This window comes from Salarias fasciatus, chromosome 6 (assembly GCF_902148845.1).
Source record: "Salarias fasciatus chromosome 6, fSalaFa1.1, whole genome shotgun sequence".
NCBI lineage: Eukaryota > Metazoa > Chordata > Actinopteri > Blenniiformes > Blenniidae > Salarias > Salarias fasciatus.
Genome location: NC_043750.1, coordinates 18,892,957 through 18,919,076, shown reverse-complemented (window position 1 = coordinate 18,919,076; position 26,120 = coordinate 18,892,957). Strand labels below are relative to the sequence as shown.

Sequence of the window (26,120 nt, the reverse complement as noted above, 5' to 3'; positions counted from 1 at the left end):
GGACAGAAACCATGGAGAAGTGAAGCAGCATATTTCAACTCATTCCAATCACTGTAAAAACATCTTAACCTCGCCTCAGTACCATCTGGTGGCCAGAATTCAGACAACAAAATAAAGTGTTCCGATTTGTTTCTTCACTGAAAAATCACATTACAGCTGTAGGTAAAGTTATCTGAAGCAGAAAACTGATAAAACAGGGAGCAACAGAGAGGACACAGTTCCAGACCAAGGACATCTGCACAGTTTAGCTCAGACAATTATATTTCAGACTACTTTTTGTTAGATTCCTGGTCATATAGAAATCCTCACAAAGTACAATTTATCATAGTTCAAATGCAGGGGTGTTTCTAGACCCCCTGGGGGCCCTAGGCAAGAGGGACTATGGGGCATCTCAGGCCCAGAATTATGATGAATGAAGTCCAGGATGACGGATCAGCAAAGAAATACTTTAATTAATTATGAAAATTTGGTCATAATCCGCGCCATAGTTTGGAAGTTTTGTTTTTAACAGACAGACGGACTGACAAACTACACCATGGCATAGCATTACCTCCACTGGTAGAGGTGAGTATGTGCTCTAACACACTTCTGTGGTATGACAACCACAGAAGTGTGTTGTTAACCACACTGTCAAATAATGTGAATGATCATATACACACTTTATTGATGTGTTTTGAAGAAAATTATTGAATTCACTTCATACGTACGTAGCTGACTTTTCTGGTGCTTGGTGGTGGATGACTGGGAGTTTGGGACAAAGTCCCTTAGACTAACTGGGACTAACTTTTTTATAATGTAACACACATAGCTTACACATTCTCACTTACCACTATCATGTTTTTTTCTTTTCATCCTCTTCTTGATTTTTCTTCTCTTAGCGTGCCCTGAGGGATATGTGCGCTTCATTTTGTGTTTGACAACACTGACTACACCTTGATGCAAGAGCTTACAGTCATGTCGGCCCCAAGCCCCATGGAAACTGGCAGGGCTCTCAAGTCTCACGCACTGAGCGTGACAGTCATGCATTTCGGCCTTTTGTCACACACTCATGCCACACATTGTATTTCTCGAGCTGAAAAAAACTCAACAATCATCTTTTCAACTCTTTGAAACTCCTGTGTATATTTTTTGTGTTTCTCACATTTTTCTATTATATTATACATATGTGTCTGTCTTAACTGTATATTTAAATTATATTTAATTTATATGTTATTATTATTATAGCACTGCGCTCACAGGACTGTTTTTGTTTATTGATCTGGACGCATCGGCTGGTAAATAACCTGAACCTGATAAATCACCACAATGCCGCCGAAAAAAGTATCGGAGGAGGTTGATGAAATTAAAACCTCGCTCAGTTCACTATGTGGAGATGTAACGGCTGTCAGAGAACAGCAGGTCCAACTTCTTGGTCTACTCGAGGAGGTAAAACAACTTCGCCTTCAAAACGCGGAAAAAGAACAGCGCATTGTGGAGTTGGAGAGGCGAGTGGACGAGTTGGAGCAGTATACCCGCATGAACGATGTGGTGATCACCGGCATAAAGATTAAGCCGCGGTCGTATGCGCGCGCTGTGGCGGACGCGGAAAACGGCGGAGTGCCCAGTCAGCTGGACACGGACTCGGTGGAGAAGCAGGTCGTGTCGTACCTCCAGAACAGGGGGATAGAGATGGATCTGGAGCAGATCGAAGCCTGTCACCCTTTGCCGACCAGTGGCTTGAGACCACCAGCTGTCATTATGAGGTTTGTCAACCGCAAGAAAAAAGTGGCTCTTCTGAAACAAGGTCGCAAATTGAAAGGAACGGATGTATTCATAAATGATCACCTGACAAGACGAAACGCGGACATTGCAAGAAAGGCAAGACAACTAAAAAAACAAGGCAAGATTCAACACACATGGGTATCCAACTGCAAGATCTTCATAAAACTCAACGGAGTTCCGGAGGATGCAAAAGTGATTGTTGTGAAAAGCATGCAGGACTTGGACAGATTCAACTGACATTAAGGTAACTCGTGACTCTTTACACCAACATGCTTAACACATCACAAACACACACTGCTCAAAAGAAGGACGTGGACAATCTACAAAGAATCCTTCATTACAAACAAGTACAGCTGGAAACATATCAGCACAACACAAGTGACCTTATAACAGAAATGGATCCAGATGATTTTCTTTCCTCAGCTATGAATGATTGTAATTATTTTACACATGACCAGTATGAAAGCTTGATTAAATCTGATGGCAAACTGTCCATAATACATTTAAACAGTCGAAGTATGTATACACATTTTGATTCTATCAAAGATTGCTTGCAGTCATTTACTCACCCCTTCAGTGTTATTGCCATCTCAGAAACATGGTTTGATATAGAGAGAGGTATACATTTTTGTTTGGATGGATATGAGCTAATATATAATAATAGAATTAATAAAAAATCTGGTGGAGTTGCTTTATATATTCACAAATCACTCAAATTTAATATTGTTCCTAACATGACCACTGTAATTGATGGGATAATGGAATGTCTAACAGTTGAAATCCTTTTTGAACAAATGAGTAATGTCATTGTGAGTTGTGTTTATCGGAAACATGGGTCAAATGTAGAAATGTTTAATACATGTATGGAAAATTTGTTTTCTACTTTAAATCAAAAGCCATCATTTATTTGTGGTGACTTTAACATTGATCTACTGAATCCGGACAAGCTTAAATCATTTTACGACTTTGCCGATACTATGTACAGTTTATCCCTGTATCCAATGATAACTCGACCAAGCAGAATAACATCACATAGTGCTACAATTATTGACAACATCTTTACTAATGTCTTGGGTAATCTCACTATCAGTGGACTGCTTATATCGGATATCTCCGACCATCTACCTATTTTTGCTTTATTTGACTGTGATCTTAAAAAGATAGGAAATTCCACAAAAATGCTTTACAAACGGAAAAAAACTGATGAATCAATTAATGCTCTGATTATTAGTCTGTCTCTCCAAGATTGGAGTCTTGTATATAATGAAGTGGACGTTGATAAATCATACAATATATTTTTAGACATATTCATGTCATTGTATGACAAACACTGCCCTGTAAAAGAACATCCTATGAAGAGCAAGCGCAATAAGAGCCCATGGCTCACAAAAGGAATAATTAATGCATGCAAGAAAAAAAATAATCTTTACAAGCTGTTCATCAAGTCAAAAACTGTAGAAGCAGAATTAAGGTATAAAAGATATAAAAATAAACTAACTGATATTATAAGAACTAGTAAAAAGTTATACTATAGAAAAATGTTATATGAAAACAAAAACAATATTAAAAAAACTTGGGACACATTAAATAGCTTGATTAAAAATGGATGCTCAAAATCAATGTATCCAGAATATTTTATTGATAAAAACAATGAACATCATAATATAAAAGAGATAGTGAATAGTTTTAACAATTATTTTGTGAATATTGGTCCACAGTTAGCTGCTGAAATTCCAAATCGTGTAGCAGATACAAGCATAAACCGCAATCAATCATCACTTTTCCTCTCAGCTATAACTGAGCAAGAAGTGGTCGATGTTGTTCTCAAATTCAAAAGTAAGTCATCCAATGACTGTCATGACATCGATATGACACTGGTCAAAAAAGTTATTTTGTATATTGCTAAACCACTAACTTACATCTGCAATCTCTCATTCCAGTCTGGCTGCTTTCCTGATAAAATGAAAGTAGCAAAGGTATTACCTTTGTTCAAAAATGGTAACAAACATTACTTTACAAACTACAGGCCTATCTCTCTCTTGCCTCAATTTTCAAAAATTTTAGAAAAACTCTTTAACTCCCGTCTTGAAGGTTTTCTTGATAAATATCACATAATAAATGAAGGACAATATGGTTTTCGTAAACAACGAACTACCTCAATGGCAATACTTGATGCAATTGAAGGAATTACTACGAACCTAGATGAAAAACAATTTGTAGCCGGTGTCTTTATTGATCTCAAAAAAGCATTTGATACAATTAATCACTCAATTTTGCTCGATAAACTTGATCATTACGGAATCCGTGGTATTTCTGGTGACTGGTTAAAAAGTTATTTAACAAATAGAAGGCAGTATGTGAAAATGGGGCTGTATACATCTGAACAACTTGATATTGCTTGTGGCGTACCTCAGGGGTCTGTTTTGGGGCCGACATTGTTTAATATTTATATAAATGATATTTTTGCTGTGTCTCGCTCCTTGAAACTCATTCTCTTCGCAGATGATACAACAATATTCTGTAGCAGTAAAAACTATGATGATCTTGTAAATACACTAAATGATGAAATGAATAAAGTAAAAAATTGGTTGGATGTTAATAAACTATCTTTAAATTTAAACAAAACCAAAATAATGATGTTTGGCAGTTCTAACAGTCATCTTAAATTAGATCTAATCATTGATGGTGTCCAAATCGATACTGTAAATGAGAATGTGTTCCTGGGAGTTATGATTGACAGCAATATATCATGGAAAGCTCACATCAGACACATAAAAACAAAGATTTCTAAAAGTCTTTCAATTATAAATAAAGTGAAGTTCTACATTGATGAGAATGCTCTCCGCTGTCTGTACAACACGATGGTACTCCCATACTTTATGTATTGTGTTGAAATATGGGGAAACACTTATCAGTGCACAATTGATCCACTAGTTAAATTACAGAAACGAGCTGTGAGGATCATTCATAAGGTGGGATTTCGGGAACACACTCATAATCTGTTTATCAACTCGAGGTTGCTTAAATTTACCGATCTAGTTAATTATAGTACCGTTATAGTTCTTTATAAAGCATTTAATAAATTGTTGCCAACTAACTTACAACAACTGTTTATTCAAAGAGTAAATTATCACAATTTAAGAGGTTATGGAAAATTTAATCAGCCTCGTGTCAAAAATAATCGTAAACGTTTTTGTGTGTCTGTATGTGGAGTCAAACTTTGGAACAATTTGAAAACCCAGCACAAGCAATGCCAAAATATTCACAGATTCAAATTACTGTATAAAAACATGGTCTGGTCACAGTATAAATTAAGTGGTTCTTAAATTTCTGTCAGTATTTTGTTGCATTTGTGTTATTGTGTGCTGTTTCCTTACTTTTGTTGGTACTGTTGTTCATTATTATTGCTGTATTCTGTCCATCACCCTTGCTGGACAGTTCTACTTTACTATTATTGGTATTTCATTTTTTATCATTGTTGGTATGTAACCGTTGCTGTAATGTATTTGTTGCCCATGGTAACAACAATATTCTAATACTTCTGTCACACATTTGCCAAATATTTATCTGTATTTTTCTGTTGTTTTTGGGTCTGTAATATCATAGAAATTAACAGGAAGTGACTTTGATATTATGTCTAAAATTTATGTAATGGGGGTGGGATTAAATAAGTTCGCTTCTTCCCACTCCCTTTCAGGCACACTATTCGGGATATGTAAGCACATGTATTACCTGTCCTGTTACGGTCGTGTAAGTGATACCTGCGTTGAAATCATGTTGTGTGTGTATCCTTGCCTGAAATAAACTATTAACTAACTAACTAACTAACTAATTATAGTGTACATATGTGCCTGTCTTAAAATATATTTAAATTTTATTTAATTTATATCTGTTAGTCTGTATCTGTTATTTAATTATATCTCCCTTAAATCTATATTTAAATTATACTTAATTATGTCAATTAGCTAACATCTGTTATTTAATTATATCTATCCTAAATTTATATTTGAATTATATTTAATTTTTGTATGTATGGTTGGGCTTTGTAAATTTCACATTTCAATTTTCTATTCCATTTATATTTCTTTTCTCTGTGCTGCTGGAACACTGCATTTTCCCCCTGTGGGTCAAATAAAGGACTTTCAATTAATTCAAATCATTCTAAATGATTCAAATGTCGCTGTGTGATAACATGGGACAAGGCACCAATCAAATTTGATTTGTAACTGCAGATAGCATTTCTACATTTGCAAAAGAATAATGAACCACAACAGATGTATGACAATAGATAGGCTATCTGTACTTCCATTTAAAAGCTGCCTTTGAATGATCAGGACTCTGGCTGTAGCTCTGTCACTTCACGTGACTCACTTTGCACCAATATGGTTCCTTCTTTCTGTATGAAGATGTCATTTAGAAATTTCCTGACTGAGGAGTTTGCAACAACTGTATCGTTTTCAGTGACGTCATCATCTAATTTGACCTACATATGCAAATTAGCCTCTAGAAAGCTCCAAAGTGAGGAGGCAACAATGTATCAGTTTTAAAGATCTTTTGTTTTGCAAAACGCAATAAACTGCATCATATTTAATTTAATAATTAAGCATTTAATGTAAATATTAACATTATTTCACATTATGGACTTTTATTTAAATCATTTTGACACTGTAATATGTATAACACAACTCACCATTCAGTTCAATTCAGTACCAATAAGGTTCCTTCTTTCTTTGCACAAACTTCATATCAGCTCAGGTGGACTTCGCAGGAGGAAAAACCAGGCTGAAAGCAGTGAATGACAGTGCCATAGCAGCGTGCACCAGACAAATTTACCGGTATTTTCTTTTCAGCATGAGAAATACAATGTGTGGCGTGAGTGCCTGGCAAAAGACCGAAATGCGTGACTGTCATGCTCAATGCGTGAGACTTGAGGCATGGGACCGACTTGGCTATAGGCCGAATTAGCTTGTGGCCGAGTTGATTAGGGCCGACTTGACTGTATCCCGATGGAAGCCGGGTAGTTGTGGGGGCCCCATTAGGTAGGTTCCCGACGTGTCATTGTAATGTATGGGGGGGGGGGGGGGGGGTTCAAGTTGTGTCGCTGATATCCGCCGTCTGTCGGGGCCGCCTACTAGCGACTAACCGGTGAGCACTCGGAAAGGGCCCTATGCGGGGGATTTTCGACAAACTGTCATTTCAGCGTCAAGTGTTGCGCCTTTAATTTGTCAATGAAATTGACTGATGTCAGCCGTCCCTCGTGGCCCCCTTCATCTCGGGGCCCTAGGCAAATGCCTGCGTTGCCTACCCCGTAGCAACGCCTCTGTTCAAATGAGAGCCAGAGAGATTTTTTTAAATTAATCTTTATAATGGAAAAAAATTGCAGTATGGTGGAATCTCTAAAGAATGGGGTGTTATGATAGAGGGAGCCATAAGGAGGCAATAAAAATGCAGAAAAACATTTCAGCATTTAATAAATGATTGAGTGTAATGACAACCTATTAAAATTGGATGATAAGAAAAAGTAAATCTGGTGACACTTGCCGTGACGATTTGACTGTTTTTATTATATAATCTGAAATTCGAAAATGCAGAGTTCCCAAGTTACATCCAGTGCATCATGTTCCTGAACAACTGGCGGACATCCAGACGCTGACATGGGAGACACACAAAGAGGGACACAAGCTAGACTCCAATCCACCACTGTGAGGCAGGAGTGCAATCCACTCTAGCTGCTTCATTTGCATTGCAGTCCTGGAGCGTTCCACATTAGGAACATTATGTGCTTGAATTATATATTATGACAAGTGACAGTCCATAAAAGACAAATAACAGCCTATGTAAAGAACTTGATCCTTCTGGATGTTTTCCACAGTGCACAAGTGTAAACATCACAACAATTATAACAAAACAAACAAAATAGACTGAACACGTAAGGAACAAGTCTAACCTATAAATAATGACTGTGATAGTATTATAATAATAATATATGGAGACAATCGATAATCTGTGTTGTGTTGATACAGTGTGGGCATGCTCTGACAATAACAGTCCACGGAGTCTGTTCCAGCAGGCCTCGTCCTGCTCTCTGATTGGTCAGACCGGACCTGCCCCCACCCCCTCTCCTCACCACTCCCCATCCGCGTTTTCTCCACGTGACTGCTCGGGCTGCTCGCTCAAAGTTAAAAACAGACTTTGTTTATCTTGCAGGCTGTTTGGCTGAAATGCGCTCCGACTAGTTGTTTCGCTTCTCCTCCGTCTCGTCGGTCTCACACCGCTTTTCCCCCCTCCAGCCGCTGAGGAGAGAGTGAAACTGAACTCCTGCAGCCTCCAGTCCGCCTCTTTGTTATTCACTTTGATTTTTATTCTCGTGCAGCGGTAATAATTGGTGTCAGAGAGACTCCCCTCGTGCTCCCTTCATCGACCCAAATATTTGCGTTTGCATTGAACGTGGGCGTCCTCCAGACGGCTTGGCTTGCGGTGATTGAGGGAGGGGGGGTTGAATCTGTTGCAGCTCCAGGAGGCACCTCGACGGGAGAGAGGGAGCGAGCGAGCGAGAGAGAGAGAGAGGATTTTCTATCCGTGCAATCTGGAGAGCGCCATGGCGACAGAAGTGGAGACGTGGTCCGCCGCTCCGCCAGCCGACGGTGAGTCAAACGCAGCATCGCGGCGTGTTGCTCCATGTCGGGGGATCCGCCACGGGGCCCGTGCTGCTTCCACACGTCCCCCCCCCCTCCACCCTCCACACGTCTATTGTCCCTACATGGGATGGGCAGCAGAGCCAGCCATGCTCCACCATGTGCTCCGTGAAAACCAGACACACACACACACACACTGACACACACACGGCCAGCGTCGCTGCAGAAATCACGTTAGCACTCTCAACACTGCGATTAGAGCAAAGCTGCACTTAGCTGCATTTAATGTGTATTTCAAAAGCTTTCAAGCTTTTGTTTGTTTTCTTTAGGCAGATTTTTTTTTATAAACGTTTAACCCTTTCACGCTTTTGATTGGACGAGGCCACTGTGTCTACTTCCGCTTTGTGTGCTGCGCGTGTGCGTGTGTGTACGAAGACACACTTTCCGTTCTGGTGTTTGTTTCCTTTAAAAACAAAGATACCGCTGCACTTTAAACCGATATATCGTTATGAATAATGATTATCTTGTCGTTCGAGGGTTCATTATAGCGCATAGCGTGACAGTGTGTTTCCAAACATCGTCTCCCCCTTAGAAAACAAAACAAAACAAAAAAAATCCTTGATTTGTAGCATCTTTCTTGGAATCACATTTTGTATCGAGGAGAAAACCTGCAGAATGCGCCTCTTTAATACCCCCTCCTCAGTCAAAACAATGTAAGATTTATAGTCGTCACGCGCGCCTCCACTGCGCACAGCGCGTGAATAAATAGTCTGATTGATGCACATCTTGTTTTTTTTTTGTTTTTTTTTTTAATGCAGTCTGAGCTCGTGGCACACTGGGTTCCTGCTCTGCGCTCAGCCTCGTGGTGACGTCGTCACGTATAGCCCGCTATAAGAGCCAATGGAGAAGCCTTACATAACCGCCCGCGTCGCTGTCTGTTTAAATGTTACATAAGAAACATATTGTTCGCGCTGTAACCAGCGTTAATGTTGTAGACTGAGGTATGCATTCATCCGCACGCTTTAAGACCCTGTTTACCCTAAAAATACACATCCTGCTGCCCGCGTGAGGTGGGTGTGTGACAGGCCACACGGCATGTTACTGGTGTTATGGATTGTATGTGTGTTTGTGTAAAAACAGTCATCCCCTCAGTGCACAGATGGGCTGTTCTACATGCACTTGGCTGGTACCCCCCCTTTTTTTTTGTCTCAAGGAAGATCAAGCCATGCTTGATGTAGCGTCCTCAGTGGATGATGTGGTGCCAAACAAGCACTGTCAAAAGAGTCTATTGTCTGGGACGGAGGAGACGGAGCGGCCGCAGCCTGTTAATCTGCGGGTCAGTCTGGACACCGCAGCCCATACGGCCGTGTGGGAAACCGACATTATTCTGCTTGGGTGATCAGAATAGAAGACATTCCTGTAGTCCCCCTTTATTTGATCAGAGACACATTATTACATGTAAAACTATAATGTGAAAATATTTTATTTGAAGTTGGTTTAGGTTCATATTACCTGCGGATCCCGATGACTGTTTACTATAAAATCTAAAATAAAACATTCAAACATAACTTGTGCCTTGTGCTTGATACACACCAATGCAGCATGACGCTTGATTTACAGTCATGTCTTCACTGCTGACAGAAAGCACAGATATGTTTGGTTGTAAGAAAACAGATTTATGTTATAATAAGTAAGCTTCTTGCTGCTTTTTCCCGGTACCTATAAAAGCACGTTTGTTGGCTTTGAAAGCACTCAACCCTGGAAGAGTAGGCCTGAAAGCAGTGAGCTCCTAATAGCTGGCTGGGAGCTTTATGTCACATCCGTGGAATTCATCTCACAACCTTCATTAGTCGAGGTGATTTTCAGAGTTTTCTTGCCACCTTTTTGCTTCTCTTGCTCATCAGCTCATGATCGGTGCAGCAGCAGCTCCTCACCTGCTGCTTCCTTTCCTCCAACACATTACTGGTGGTGTAGCTCTGTTGTTTGGATGTTCTTCATGGGATTTCTTTGCCACAGTAAACTGACGTGCATTCTCTGTGTTGAATGTCGCCCATAGGGATGAATGAGAGTGCCTGGTTGTTAATCTGTTTGCCTTGTGATGGACCGGTGACCCGTCCAGACTAGAGAACCTTCCTTTCCTCTATTGTCATCTGTAATCGGTCCTAACCTCCCATGAACCTAAGTAGGACAAAGTGGTGCTTAAGATGTATGGATGGACATTAGCTTAAAAAAACAGTCTGTGTTAATCAGTCACCCGACTGTTCAGCTGCATGTTTCAACATTGATATGCAGCACGGCCAGAGTGAGCTTTAAAGCAACACAGAGTAGCTCTGTGCTCCAAATGTCCGATAGGGGCAGATTTAAAATGTATGCACAGAGCAACCTGCGAGACCAGTTACGTAACTTCATGCACAAATGCATGTTTTAGAGCCTTTATGGAAGAAGCGCACTGCCATAAGTGTCATTTCGCATTTGCTCATGGCCTGCTGGGTACACGCCCTGTTGCGGACTTCTTTGTTAACCCTCGTCTTCTGAATCCTCGTGTCATTCATGAGGAGATGTTTGCACACATTTGTTTGCATGAAGAGTTTAGAAAATGTGTGTGTGGGTTGGTTAATGATAAAAACAAGATTGCTATCACACATTCAACTGTCAATCTGAGGGCTGCTAATCTCCTGCACGCACTTCATCTGTGCAGATGCTCTGCAGATATTGGTGCGATTCAGCAGTCAGACTGTACAGGACTCTGTTTGGTCTGTTGGTTTATTTTTCTGCGTCCTTCTCATTCTGCATCTGAAAATGAAGATTTTTTTTTTCAATATTTCATTTTCAAAATTTTCCTGTTTAATGAAACATAGACAGAATACCCCCCACCCCTGTACGCTTACAAACTGAACGAATATCTAACTTAAAGTGATTAGACAATGGTCAAAGAAATGGTAAATAAATGAATAAGTAAATGAATAAATAGAATGTAAAGTAAGAGAAGGTGTAAATAATCCTGGCTTACACAGGTGATTTGCAGTGGATCAATTTACTGTTGTTTTCATAATACTACGGTAAATCTGAAGTGGTTGGCAAAGTGTCAACATTGGTCTGGAAAGGCTGCCAGATCTTCAGAAAAGTGTTGTCTTTATAGCTCAGAGTAATCTGTTAGAGTGGGATACAACTGTTCATTCCCATTAAACGTCGAGCTATGAGGAGATGGGAGTCAGACTTCCACATCTCCTTTATACATTTCCTGACAGAGCTATTTAAAAGGAAAAAGAAAATCTCCCCTGGGAGTTTTTAAAATGTGCTTTAATGGTTGTAAAGTTCCCCAGCAGCAAAGTTTGTCGGTCCAATGGGAAAGAAAATGCTGACAGTTTGAAGTTGTGCCAAAAAGTACCAAACTTTGTGCATGAAAACGCGAGCCCCCCTCTGTACTACATGTAAAATATGTCTGATGGCTCAGGTTTATATTTGTTCAACCTCTGTGGCATGATATGGAGCTAAAGAAAGTTATAGTGGTTCATTAGTTGCATTAGCAGTGGAAGACAAACTTTTTTGACTCGACTCTAACCAAAGCTCTGCATCAGTTGTTATATTTAATCTTTCTTTTGGATTTCCCTCCATCAACAGAGCAGACACTTAAGTTACGATAAACTGAGATACTTTTCTCTCATTTAAGCAGTTTTTCTTTACCGCTGAACACAGGTAGAGTCATTTAAGTTGTTCTTAGAAAGGATCTTGGTTGCAGATAATCGTTCTTCCTCCTCAGATCCTCAAACGATATCAGGGATGCCTTATTTTAACAGTTTCCTCATGAAGGGAGTTCCTTCCTGGTGCCACAGAATCATCCCGTTATCCAGAATCCTAGGTGTGAGATTGTTCTGCCCCTGGAAGAAAGAGACATAATGTTTATCATCTGGAAAACCCTCGTACCTTTTGGACAGAGGTGACTGACTGTGTGTGGCCTCGTTTCACAGCTTTGCTTCTTACCGTTGTGTGTTTATATGTACACACATAAATTACTACACATGGCGCTGGCTTAGGCTGCATGTCTAGAACATGTTTGAAATTCTGCCCAAGCATCCTTTCATTAAATGAAGGAACAGTTAAACCACAAGCACATCCACACCCTTCTCTCCACAGGACCCCAGACAAACGGGCCGTTATCGCTCCGAGTCCTTTATCATGCTGCAGATGTTTCTCTGACTCGGAAAGCTTTGGACATCTCTTCTGCCAATGTGCTCCTAAACTGATGCAATATGTGTTTTTTTTAATTCAATCTTTGATTCAGCCAGATCTTGTTTTCAAGGGGAAACATATTTAGTTGAAGCAGACCCAGTGGTTTTTAACATGGGATCAAAAGATGTAAAGAAATGGCACAACAGACAGTTTTGTGACATATGAGCAGCAGTGAGAACTTTGACAGCAGTGCTGCGAGCCGAGCCTGAGCTGCGCAGGGAGTTAATGTGGTGGCATTTCGCGGAGAACCAACAATTCCCCATAAAATGTTGAAGCGAGGGAAAACAGTAGCAGGAATTCCTTAATCACCAACCGATGAAAAGATGAGAACACTGATTTGTGTTGTTTTTGTTGGAGCGCTTTGTCAATGCTGTGTTGAACTGCAGAATTTGTTTGGAAGCAGATTAAAAAATTTTAAGATTTAAGTGAGTTTTAGGTGCAAAAAAAAGAAGTTAAACATCCATGCCTGCTTACTTCCACAGATAAACGTGGTAACTGATTTGTTAGTGCCATTCTCTTAAACCTATATTTAAGTAATCTAAAAATGGGTGTCATGCTTATTTTGAGTTGGGGGCTGGTGAGAAAATGAAGCTATATTTGGGTGGGGGGGGGGGTTCTTCAGGCAGTGGCTGAACTGCCTGATTAGAGACGCATTTATAATCCAGACCAGGTCTACTCCTGGCAAGTTATGTGAAAACTCTGCTCCACTGACCCCCTCATTCATAAGCCTGCTGCACAGATACTGAAAAACTTCCACGCCGCTGACCGGTGTCACTGGCTGTGGAAACCTCCCACACACACACACACACCAGGCCAGGCTGGGGCCCTCTGCAGGACTGCACAAGCACTTTTTTTTTCTTTAACTCTTATGACCATGTTGGTTCACTGTTAAAGACAACAATGTGAATTTTTCTTTCCGGGCATGTCACAGCACCCTACAGCTTGCAGATTAGACCTTCCAACAGCCACTCACGGTTGAGTCCAGCTGGTGCAGGGTCTCCCTGTTTGTTACTGTCTTTAAAATGTTAGCGTGGCTGCATTGTGCTCGGCTTGTTTTGCAACTCTGGCCTTGGCAAACAGCTCAGATCTTTTCTGCCTTCTCATTTTTCTGCTCTCCTCCAGTTGGCCAGTCGTGTGTTTGGACTGCCGCCATTGGTTAGTTCCTAATTTACTGGAGGCCCTGTGGCCTACATTGGAGGAGGAGGAGGAGGAGCTGCCGAGTGAGGAGATGACACATGGTCGGCTGTTTACAGAATTGTGAAGGCCAAGGGTGTGGTGGTGCCCTGAAGGAAACAGGTTGATTCAGGGAGGTGTAGGAGTTGCTTCCTTTTTCTGATTTGCATTGTTCAGCATTCTGCAAAGTTAAGAGATCTTTTATGCTCATTGACAGGGGGGTTAAGTCAATAATTTTATTGCTTCTACATTGTAAAAGCATGGACTCTGTCTTTGCTTTTATGAATTAGTCTTATCTCTGGTGTGTGCTTTCTGCATGTCCTGTAATCCACGCCACAAGCTGCCTTTGAAGCCATAAATAAGGGATCTTAAGTATTCATTACACCCTCAAACATTCCTCCTCCTGCTTTCCTTCTCTCCTACGCTCCTGTCATGTGAGCAGCCGTGGACTCAACCATGCCATATGTAGTCAGGCTCACTATCCGTGGCGCACGCATCGCGAGAAGACAGGAATAACGAAAAGCCTGGCGTCAGCATTTCTCCAACATGTGTTGCCTGTCTCCCCCTCCCTCCCCCTCCCCCTCCCTCCCATGCCTGCAGCTCCCGTGCCACTTGTTGTTTTGTTGTATCTCTTCATGCACACTTAAATCAACCAACGTGAGGCAAGCTTCCTAAACACGGCTTCGTTTTTTTTTATTTTAATAATACACACACTCATAAAGGATAGTACAACTCATGACGTCTGATAGCGCTGGTGAGTGTCACAGCAATGCGTGTGTGGACCTGAGCTGCTGTCATTTGTGTGTGTGTGTTGTTTTCAGTGCTATGTGACCTTTGGCTCGCGGTGCACACCTCTGGCCTGACACACGGCTGCGTTACACACAGTGTGAAAGCGCCTGTGTGCTCTGAGCCGTGATGCCCGCCGTGCTGCTCCAGCGCTTTGATGTTGCAGCACAATCTGTGAAGTAGACATGAAACTAATCCGTCTCATCATGGTAACTGTAAATGTGTAATTCCCCTCTGCAGTTCTAGATTGCTCAATACAGTTATATTTTTTCGTTGTTTGTCTCAGAGGGTTTGTTTTTAAATGTAATAATTAGAACTTGGACATACCTTTAAACAAAATATCACTTTCTTTGTATTTTTTTTTCCTCCTTTTATTACAAGATGATAAAATATTTCTATATGTCATTCACACAAATATTCATGTTTATCTACACACGCTCTTGCCTACTTTTTTGCCTACACAGTCACACAACTTTCACAACAAATTGTGAACGGCATATTCCCGCTGCGTTTGCAGGGATGCCTTCAGTGGACGGTAACCTGGCCGAGGGGAGCCAGCCCTACAGCGACGACGAGGACGCGCTGAACGAGGTGGAAGTCAACGGCAACTGGACGCCCCAGGAGAAAGCGCTCCACGAAGCCCGTCTCAAAGCCAAGGCCAAGCGGCGCCTGCGAAAGTCTTCGTCCCGCAACTCCACCAGCGAGTCCTTCTCCGAGTCGGGAGAGCTGGTACCGGGAGACCCACACAGTCCGAAGGGCAAAGCCAACACCAACGACCGCAAGTCGCGGACGGGCAAAGGCAGAGGGCTTCCAAAAAAAGGTACAGGATGCAGTTGTGTGATTTAGAACAGCAGAAGTTTCTATTATTTGACAAGTTATGAAGCTTTGGCAACTTTTGCATATAATTTGCTGCAATCAACTCAGTTTTCCAGCATAACTGCTGTTTTCTTATTCCCTTTTTGACTGTATTTTTTTTTTTTAAAACATAAAAATACCTATCGGTGTAACACAATGTGTTTCCATAATATCGTGGTGAAACGTTTGTAACTGATTTGACTGAACATGGACTCTCGCAGGCAGCTGTTTTTAACACGAGCCTTTCCCACCACTGCTTCTGCTTCGTCTACCTTTTTCTTCTGCAACTCTGTGTCTAGATTTAGAAAAGTATTGTTTCGAAAAGCTCCAGTAAGAGTCAAAATCTTATAAACGCAGGATTGACTCAATTGCGAGAACTTCACAGCATCAGCAGCAACTAGTTTGACTGTAAACTATCTTCTGGATGATTTGATTTTCACCTCTCCCGAGTCATTGAGGAGACTTCGCTGATTGTGGCTGTCTGGCTGTTTGCAGGAGGAGCTGGCGGCAAAGGAGTGTGGGGAGCTGCTGGGATGGTTTACGAGGTTGAAGAGCCTGACGCTCGGGACCCAAACTACGACGAGTCTTCTCAGGTGGGTGACGAGAACAAACCATTTAACTTTGAAGCTCATGTCTCATAAAAATTTAATATATCAAATAAGTAAAATTGTGTTAAAGTATTGATCTCAGTATTGTAGCGGCTCTGGTTTGTTTGGGAAAGCTCTATCAAGGTATTGTTTATTTAACTCTGACAACAAGCCTGAGCGCCGTTACGGTACCCGTACATCGTGTCCCGCCGCCCCCTCCAGTAGCACCCTCCTGTCTGTGAGATGCAGCAATGCAAAGCCTTTGAACACCCGTCACCTGTGGCTGGATCGGGATCCCAGCCAGATGATCACCTGATGTTTGACTGTCTCGGTCAGATGATCACATCCGACACGTCGCTCCTGGTTTTGTGAGCTCACATGTTGTTGTGTGGAGTTCCGCGTAACGCCAGGAGCTGAATATGATACCAGGAATATTAGATAAACCTCACTCTTCAGATCTGTTTTCCAGGAAAGAATATTTGGAGTTCTGTGGTACTTCTCTTGAAAAGGTTGACCCCAATGTTTTTGTAACCTTTCTTTCGGTCTAATTTTTCTCCCCCATTTATTGTTTCTGGCAAATTTAACATAACAGATTTTGGGGTTAAAAGTTCAGTGATATCCTTTATTTATGTCTCTGGGGTCATCCTGAGGCCAAATATCTACAAACAAGGCTCACAAACAAGTTCCACCATCCTAAAGGCAGTCATGTGAAAAATAGATGGAATGAACCTTTGGTTATTTTGGTGTTTTTGGTAAGCAAGTATTTCATTTTCAGACAAGGAGGAGAGCTTCAGCTCATCCTTTAAGGGGAAAAAGTCCCTCTTTCTCACTGAATAGATTTTTTTTTTCTTCTTTGAAAAAACCGAAGGTTTATTGCCCCCTTGAGCAGAAATACTTTCTCCGTTTCATTTTTAACACAAACTAAACATGCAACAAACTGCAATCCCAGGGAATGAAAGAAATACCTGTCATGTTCCAGGAAAGATGGAATGAATGAGGGTCACATTGCAGTATTACCAACTGTTGATCATTTGTATAAATGATTATCTGTGAGGGTCCTTCACTCACTGATTTAAATTCAGTTTTCCTCAGTAATTCATAAAATTTAAAGCTGATTTAAACGTGCAAAGTGAAAAACTATTGCAGAATTGCCCAATAGTCCAAAGCTGTTGTAGCTAAAAATGTCATGAGCTAAACCCAAACTAGGAAGTGTGTGCTATTTCACTGCCACCGTTTAGCTCAACCTGTTCCTGCACTTTATCTGGATCACAATCCTTTTAAAAACAAACTAAACAAAAGACAGGGCCTTTTTTTTTCCATTCATGATTTCCTCAGCTTTGACACTTCACAGGGTTTTCTGTGTCTTCCACCATTTTAATATCATTCCCTCAGTATTTCATTGAAATCTAAGTCTGGCCTTTTACTTTCTTTTCCAACCCTCAGCTTCTTCTGTCTGACAGACACAGAGATTTCTTTTGTCAGCGCAGGATGGTGATTATCCCTTTTGTGAGATCCACTTGTGGATCAACCTTGTGGCGGCAATGTTTTCAATCTTTTTAGAAGCTGCTCAGCATGAAGCTTGAGCTTCGTACCTTTTTTTTACCTGGAAACTTAAATATTTAAGGACCACAGTATTGAGACAAAGGAAAGGAGAAATAGGGTTTCCTATGCTTTCTGGCAGTGGTCATTTTATCCCAGTGATGTGCAGGTGTGGCTAAAAAAATCTGCAGACTTGATTTTCTTGACTTACAAAATAAAAAGAATAATAAATAACAAATTGAAGGATTAAAATATTTCAGTTTATGAGTCAGAACTCCCAGATATGTAGAGGTTCAACTGTTTTACTTGAATTTTGGGCAACATTTCCAATTGTATTAAAATCTTTAAAGAAGCTCTCATCTTTCCTCCTTCATTGATTTTTGTTTATGAACAAATGGTCAGTTTTAAATACATTTTAAGTCTAGTGGATCTGTCCACAAATGAGAGCGACGCTAAATTTTAGAACTCTGCTCCAAGTGGATTTTCAAGCTACAGATTTTTAAATAAAAACGCTGTCAGCGTTTGGATCTTTAAATGAAATCCCCAAGCCGAGTTGAAACGCAGGAGCTCACATGGTTGTTGAATCCAGGTGGCTTCATCCCGTCGATACCAACAGTATCTTTAATCTTTAACCGCGTTATCGTGTGTTTGTCTGCGGCTGAGGTCAGAATATAGGCTGGGAATAGAGCGTCTGTCGGCAGAAGGCTGATAGTGATTTGGGAAAAGCTCGGTGTGATTTGGCCTTGGCCGATTCATGAATGTAGTGGAAAAGATGTTGAGCGTTAAAAGGGAACTGGGACAGAGTGGCACAGGGGAAAAAGACACGTGTGGCCGTCTGGTCTTTGAATCAGACTGAGCTGGTCACCTGAAGCTCCCGGGTCATTCAGTCCACCCCGACGTGCTTCATTCCACCTTTTGTCTTTTTCTTTTTTGGTGAAAGTTGAACTAGTTTTAAATTTTCTGAAGAACTTTGTGGGAAAACAAACAAAACTGGATCAACGAGTTGGCAGCAAGTCTGCTTCATGCTCTTTTATATGATCATATGATCTTAATCATTGTTAAAAAAGGAAGCCTGCCTTGAATTTTTGGGAGGATATTTGGCTGTTGACTTCAGATTAATTGCACCCCTGGATTCTCGACTGCAGATGGACACCGAGGCACTGACACAGCTTTGCAACATTTTAATAAATAAAACACCATAAAGCCAAAAACACTGCTTCATCCAGGCCAGCCAGCTACTCTGCTGTGTGTGTGTGTGTGTGTGTGTGTGTGTGTGTGTGTGTGTGTGTGTGTGTGTGTGTGTGTGTGTGTGTGTGTGTGTGTGTGTGTGTGTGTGTGTGTGTGTGTGTGTGTGTGTGTGTGTGTGTGTGTCTGTGTGTGTCTGTGTGTGTCTGTGTGTGTGTGTGTGTCCATCCAGTCCTCGTAGCATGTTTCCTTTAAAGAGGAAGCAGGGATTACTTATCAATTAAGTATTCAATTACATAACTTAAGGAACTTAATCTTACCGTGAGCCTCCATGCTGCAGCTGCATGGCTCTGCTCAGTGACTTTTTGAGGAGGAGTGTTGACGGACAAGAGGAGATGCTTCCAATGCTCCTCATTTTGAGGGACTAGAAGTTGTTGGTCAAACCGCTACGATCTGAAATCAGACGGTAACTTTTTTTTTTTTTTTTTAAACTAAATCTTTTGCCTTCGTCAAGATTCTGGTTTTTGTCTGCCTCACAGAATGAGGAAAAATTGCATTAATACCCAAATCTTTGTGGAACATCCAGTTAACGCCCATAAATGAAAGCGTTTTTGTGCTCGTTTGTGAATTCTCCTGCCTGATGGCGTTTTTTTTGGTGCACAGGGGGACACAGTTTACGCCACAGTTGTGCCAGAAGTTGACGAGAAAGAACTAGAAAAAATGGTCAACCCAATCGTCCAGGAGTACTTCGAGCATGGAGACACGAAGGAGGTGGAGGTAGGTTCAACACTGATCCGCCCTTGGTTTCTAAAAGATTTTGGATCTTTCCATCGGTAAGAGTGCTGTTTTCATGACATCACCTGACTCCTCCATTGTTCCTCGCTCTGCCAGATGCTGCTGAAGGAGCTCAACCTGGGTCCGCACAAGTACGAGTTCTCCTCCTTGGCCGTGTCCCTGTCCCTCGAGGGTAAAGCCAGCCACAGAGAGCTGACCTCCCGCCTGCTGTCCGACCTGTCGGGGAAGATGCTGTCGCAGCGCGACATGGGACGCGCTTTCGACAAGATCCTCAAAGAGCTGCCGGACCTCATCCTGGACACACCGGAGGCTCCGCAGGTACAGCGGCTCGGCCCGGGAGGAAGTCTGAGCTGCAAATTTCTTACCGGCTGTTGTTACAGAGTTGAGAGACAGGGATCAGGCACATTTCAGAAATGATACATCCTCGCTTTTCCATTAGAAATCCAAACATTGCTCGGGATTTACTTTACTTCACTTCAAGGCTCACAAATGGAAAACGTCTAAAATGGATATAATTGCTCAATTCCCCATTACAGACCATCAAAGGGAACAGAGCTATTGATTCAATTTATTTTTGTTTGTTGTTTTCATGATATAAAGTGTGTGTCCAGTCAGTCAGAGGGCTCCAGCTCCTCAGTGGAGGAGTGTTTGGACATATTGTGGAACTGTGTTGTAACTTTTCCAACCGCAGGTTTCCTGTTCGCTGTGTGAGCATGTGTGCCATGATTCAATATTGACATGCTGCAGGAGGTTTCAGGAAGGGTTTGGTTTAGATTATATCATCATATTGATAGATCACTGAACTCTAGCATGTGATTGGGCACAGTTTTCTTTTTTCAACGTTGTTATTTTTCTTCTTCTCCTTCCCTCAGATGTTAGGCCAGTTTATTGCCAGAGCCATAGCGGACCATGTCCTGCCCATGGACTTCCTGGACTGTTACAAGGGAAAAGTGGACTGTGAGCACGCCAGGTGAGAAGGAAAGCACATGAAATTAAAACCTTATATTATTCTGTCGCCATCATAATTCTAAATGTGATCTTTCTTTCCTCAGAGTGGCTTTAGACCGCGCCGCAGTGCTGCTGACCATGAAGAGGGAGATGGTCCGTCTGGACAATGTGTGGGGCGTCGGAGGAGGCCTGAGACCGGTCAAGCATCTCATCAAAGAGGTTAAAATATAACCTTTTTCTACTGCATCTGTTTTAATATCGGGCAAAGTTTCTCCCCTGGAAATCCTAAAGGTCTGAAAGCTGGGCTCTTCTCTTAATCCAGTTCTAACATGGAGCTCTGAGTGCTACCCTGAGTTCTGCACAATAAAAGCACGGGCTGTCAGTAGGAAGAGGAACACGCAGGAGGCAATCCATGAGCACTGTGCTGAGCCAGTCAAACATCAGGTGTGCTCTATGAACATATTAGGGGTTTGACATCGCAGCTGCAGGCGCTGGACGATGTTAACAAGACTTTCAAATCTCTAAAAATGTTGTATCTCCAAAGCTTTGCAGGACAGCGAGGATGAAGCGCTGTGAGAGGAACAGCAGCTGGAGCAGAAGCAGACAGACAGGAGATACGAGTAAATAATTAGCTGGTTATGATGACTGCAAAGCAGAGTAGTGATTGACACCATAACCTCAAATTGTCAACATAAAAACAGATTTCTCTACGTTAATAGACTTGTTTGTTAATCTTTATCTCTTCCAGTCAGTTCACCCAGAAAGCCCTGAGAGCAAAGGCCGGTTAGTTGTTTGTTTCCGTCTTCAGTTAGGAATCACTTGCAAGCTCCTGCAAGACGATCACGATTGACTTCTTGACCAGATCAATTCTGGCCTAACAGTCCCGATGAATTAGTGAATGACTCTCAGAAAATACCTGCGGAGGTTCGCTGCACTTTACATGATCAGTCGCTTTCATCCTTTCACTGAGACAACCGCCAACTGAATTGAAACTTAATTTGGTTCTAGATCGCAGCCAAATCGCGTCGGTCACTGTGAAAATGATCAAGCAATGAATCACATGCTCTTTGGTTTAATTTTGCAAATGGATTTGTTGAACAACGCCAAACTGATTAGGGATCAGTGTTTGTGTGTTGTTGCTAAGATAATGTCAGGTGCACAACATAAGGCAAAGATCCCTGCTGGGTCCAGACCTGCAGGTCTGCCCTCTGTTCTACTGCTGAGTCGGCAAAGGATATTTCTACCCTGAAAAGTGGAAATGGGACAAAAAATAAATAAATATCAGCAAGCCCACATGCACCGTGCACAGAAGCAGCAGATTTGTTACCCACATAAATTCACACATGGAAGGATTACATCCCATTTATATTCAGGACGTGTGTGATACGTTTCAAACATTCACTTGTGATTCCACTGCCTTCGTTGTGATGGTGGGTGTGGACGGTTTGTGAAATTCAAGTGGACATCTTATAAAAAAAATGTCAAGTTGCGTAACAGTTAACGGTGACGTGCATCATTTTATCCTCGGTAACCTTCAGACCTCCAGAGTTTCCTGCACAGTTTTGATTTCCTGCCTGGCTGCGCTCGGCGGCCACGAGGAGGAGCAGGGACTCCCTCGCTCGCAGCTCTCATACGTTTAGCCCGCCCGATTCCTTTCTCCTCTTTCTCGCCGCCCTGCTTGTGAACACAACATGCTCTCCTCTTGTGTTTCGGTAAATTAGACACAGGGTTGACTCAGACTGTTTTGAGCATCTTGCATTAATCACGCTCCTCAGAGCTCAACTGGTGTATGACTAATTATTCCTTAAATAGGTTTACGTAAAACTGCGCTCGCTAATATACGAGTGGCTTCGCAGCGAGGGTGATGTAACCCAGCCTGCTAAACATTCCAGTGCCGCTCCAGTGGTAAATAGATGGACAATCAACCACATGCGACTGGTTTTATTGCCCTGAGAAGTCAGGTTTACTGCTGCGGCTGCATAACTGAGAGGCAGGTGCGCTCCTGTTATTTGAAACATGCAGGGTCTCCTGGCAGGAATGCATTTTTCACATAGAAAAAGGAAGATGATGAGAAACGAACCTGATTCACCTTCATCATTAATGAAGAAATTCAGCCCAGTGTAAGGCTCTGCAGTGTTTTTCCACCGGTCCATGAGTGAGTTCTTCCTCGGTTTTACTCAGTTCTCATGATGTTAATGGAAATTAACATTTTGTGCAGCCATTTTAAGGAGAGAAGGCCTTTCAGTGATGTGAAAAAAAATCTGATGAGCTGCGAGAGCAACACTTTCGCAGAGGAGCATAATGATCATAATAATTAAAAAAACAGAAATACCTGCAGACAGAGAGCATTTTTTTTTCTTTTTTTTATTTAATGTCGAGTGTGTATGCAAGATTTGACAAATGTGTGTCAGTGAAAGCCCTAAAATGTGTTGTCATGCATATCGGCTGTGGGTCAACAAGAGCATTTGCTTCCTATTCAAGACAAGCTTTTTTGTCCTGCACAATAAACACATGGTCTGAACCATCAGTATCAAATGCACCGCATGTGAAGTGCGTTGCGTGTAACTTGCCGTCTCCGTGTTGGATCTTGTCGTGCTGGAAAAGCCACACGGGGACTCAGAGTCAGACGCCTCCAGCTGTGTTAACAGGATGTTAACAGAGTTTTGTTTGTTCCAGATGAACCTTCTGCTCAAGGAGTACCTGATATCAGGCGATGTGGCTGAGGCGGAGCACTGTCTGCGGGACCTGGAAGTCCCACACTTTCACCACGAGCTGGTCTATGAGGTACCGAATCCCTCGGTTTATGTCAGCTTTTTAAGTTCTGTGTCCATGAAATGCTGAGAATGAGTGCTTTACAGCTACACCACTTGGATTTTAGGATATTACTATTGACTGGGACATTGTGACTTTAATTGGGATTTTGCTGTGAAATAGGTATTTTATACTGTTAAGTCACTTAAGTTTAACTGTATTAAACACCTGTTTTAAAGAAAATTTCAAATGTACCTTGAAGTGTATTATGACCTTGCAGCAGTAAATACAGGATGTTTTCTGCAAGAAGAAAAACTTACAAAGTCGTGATTTTAAAAGCAGTCAGATCACATGGTGACAATTGTAAAAGTAAATGCACTGAAAAGTAACAAATCAAAGTGCTGAAAATGCAACAGACCAGTCTCAAAACATCTGTAGTATCTCTGCACTCATAACATGGGATGTTTAAGGTTTTTTTTTTTTTTTTTTTTTTTTTTCTTACAGATCACCTTTGCTATTTAACTTTCTGTAGATGCATTTTTACTTGGTTGCAGTGATGTGAATACTTGTGAGTTGTTACTTCACACTTGCCTGTGAATGTTTTACTCGGAAAGAAGTGAAGTGTTAAAACCAAGGTCCTCTGCTGGACTCGGTGTTCAAAATGCAGGTTTAAAAAAAGCTAAATTGAACCTTTTTTTAAAAAAAAAAAAAAAAAGTGTTGAGTCAAATAAACTGAAGCACAAAACTGGCTGTAAAAATATCCTTCATAACTGCCGTAAATGTTTTCTGCCAAGGACAAGACAAAACAATACACTTCATTGTCCCACTTAGGGAAATGTGTGTTGGACTCAGAAACTGTGCCATAAATGCCTCGACGGCCACAATGACAGCAAAGACACCTCCACAACAATTACATAACAGTATTGCACATATTTCTACGACATAATAAAAATAATAAAAGCACTGTAAGAAATATGACACAATCTTTGGCCTCAAGCAGCATTATTTTGAAATCTGATGGTATTGTGAGTAAAGTACTTGTGATGGATCTGTCATGATCTTCTGAGAGCAGCTAGTTCATGAATGGACTGGAGTGATTGGTGTTGTGACATTGTGTGTTTCACAGCGTCTTTCTCCTGTTTGTGATACGTGTATACGTCCATCAGTCCAACCAGGACTCTGCACCTGTCTAAGTATAAACACATAACTGGTTCAGTTTGTTTCACCCGCACACATTTGGGACTCTTAACGCCCCAGTTGAGATGAAATGGGACTGTCAGTGGTCTTTGAACTGAAATGGCTTCATGTCCCTGCTGTAGATCATACCTGTACCATGACCCACCTTAAGTTCAAATACCTCCAATGCTGCCATCAGGTGGTAAAATGTTTCTGTTACAGGTGTAGAAACACTTTTCCCAGTGTGTTGTTTGCCTTTAACATCTTGTTGTTTCTCAGGCGGTGGTGATGGTGCTGGAGTCCAAAGGCGAGAGCGCCAGCCACATGATGATGAAGCTCCTTCAGTCGCTCTGGAAAACGGGCCTCATCACTGTGGACCAGATGAACAGGGTGAGACTCTTTCCTCACTATTACTCCAAACTAGTTTAAACATTTTTTGACTTTGAAATCTCCAGTTGAGCTGCAAATAAATAAAGTTAAGCATCAGTTAACCTTGGCATGATTTTGCATGAATCTGCCTGCAGGGATTCCAGCGCGTCTTTGATGAGCTCCCTGAAATCAGCCTTGACGTGCCGCATGCCCACGCCATCATGGAGACCTTTGTGGATCTCTGCTACCAGGAGGCAGTGATCACCAAGCAGCTGAGGGACGCCTGCCCCTCCAGGTTTGTCAAATAGTTCCTTGTTGCTGTCCGTGTTAAAGAAAAAAGTCTTGTTTTTTTGTTGAGTGTTGTCTGTTGTTTTAGTTCTTTAACTCATTTCTTCTTGTTGGATTAGTCAAGATGTATTGCTTCATGTTTACACGCTTTAATTTAGAATATGATTGCAGGAATATTTTGCTTCATTTCTTGTTGTTACTATACTTTGATTATATTCAGAATTTCTATTTACATGAATTAGTGGTTTTTGGAAAGATTTGGTAATAAAGAGGTGGATTATTGACAGTGTTATAAAAGTTGTAGAACAATTGAATCTGTTTAAATCAAGCTTAACTACATGAAAAAAATGCAGGTTATTTGAATAAACCTGTTGAGTTTCCTGTTCATTCTAGTTTTTCAAACGTGATAGAAATGTTCAAACATGATATTAACACATCTTAAATGTTGTTTTTCTCCACCAGAGGGCGAAAGCGTTTCGTTAGTGAAGGAGACGGAGGCCTGATAAAGAATTAATCCAGAAGAAGAGGAAGAGGAGCAGCGGGGGAAGAGGATGACGGGTGTCTACTGGTTCTTACACCCTGTTTCTGCTTCAGCGTGTTTCCCTGAGACCGGGCATGCCTGCAGTCCAGCGTTTCCTTGTTCCCCTCCTGATAACGTTGTCATCACACAAACCAGCGTTGACGTTCGGTGGAAGTAAACTGAAGAGTGTCTCAGGCATTCAGTTCCCTTCATCTTGTTCATCACTGTTCTAGAGGAGTTCTGTTTTTTTTTTTGTTTTGTTTTGTTTTTTTCCTTAAAGAATATTCTGTATTTCTGGGGTTGATTCAAACCTCTTGCCTCAGTCTTTGTACCTGTTTGTTAACAAAAAAAAAAAAAGAAAAAAGAAAAACTTGTCAGAGCTGCAGGGAGGCAGGCTGGGATTTTTTTGGGGATTGTTGTCTTTTGTTCGGTGTCACCTGTTGCCATGTCTCTTTTTGGATGTGATACTCTTTAAATGGGACAAAACACACACTTATACACCCGAGGACAGAGCATACTGTA

General features: G+C 41.5%; 1 protein-coding gene across 1 annotated transcript; it reads left to right on the top strand.

Moving 5' to 3' along the window:
- Positions 1 to 7,950: 7,950 nt before the first annotated feature.
- On the top strand, positions 7,951 to 26,008 carry LOC115390042 (programmed cell death protein 4-like). Its single transcript, XM_030093699.1, has 11 exons — positions 7,951 to 8,405; positions 15,103 to 15,405; positions 15,936 to 16,033; positions 19,415 to 19,528; positions 19,643 to 19,864; positions 20,419 to 20,516; positions 20,599 to 20,713; positions 23,171 to 23,278; positions 24,701 to 24,811; positions 24,946 to 25,085; positions 25,541 to 26,008. The coding sequence occupies exons 1-11, from the start codon at positions 8,360 to 8,362 to the stop codon at positions 25,590 to 25,592; spliced, it is 1,407 nt and encodes a 468-aa protein (XP_029949559.1). The 5' UTR covers positions 7,951 to 8,359; the 3' UTR covers positions 25,593 to 26,008.
- Positions 26,009 to 26,120: the final 112 nt, after the last annotated feature.

What these genes read in the sequence shown, in the direction of transcription:
- LOC115390042 (XM_030093699.1), top strand. Translation starts at nt 8,360, where the DNA reads ATGGCGACAGAAGTGGAGACGTGGTCCGCCGCTCCGCCAGCCGACG. An exon ending in CGCCGCTCCGCCAGCCGACG is followed by an intron (nt 8,406 to 15,102) that starts GTGAGTCAAACG and finishes CTGCGTTTGCAG; the next exon opens with GGATGCCTTCAGTGGACGGT. An exon ending in AGGGACGCCTGCCCCTCCAG is followed by an intron (nt 25,086 to 25,540) that starts GTTTGTCAAATA and finishes TTTCTCCACCAG; the next exon opens with AGGGCGAAAGCGTTTCGTTA.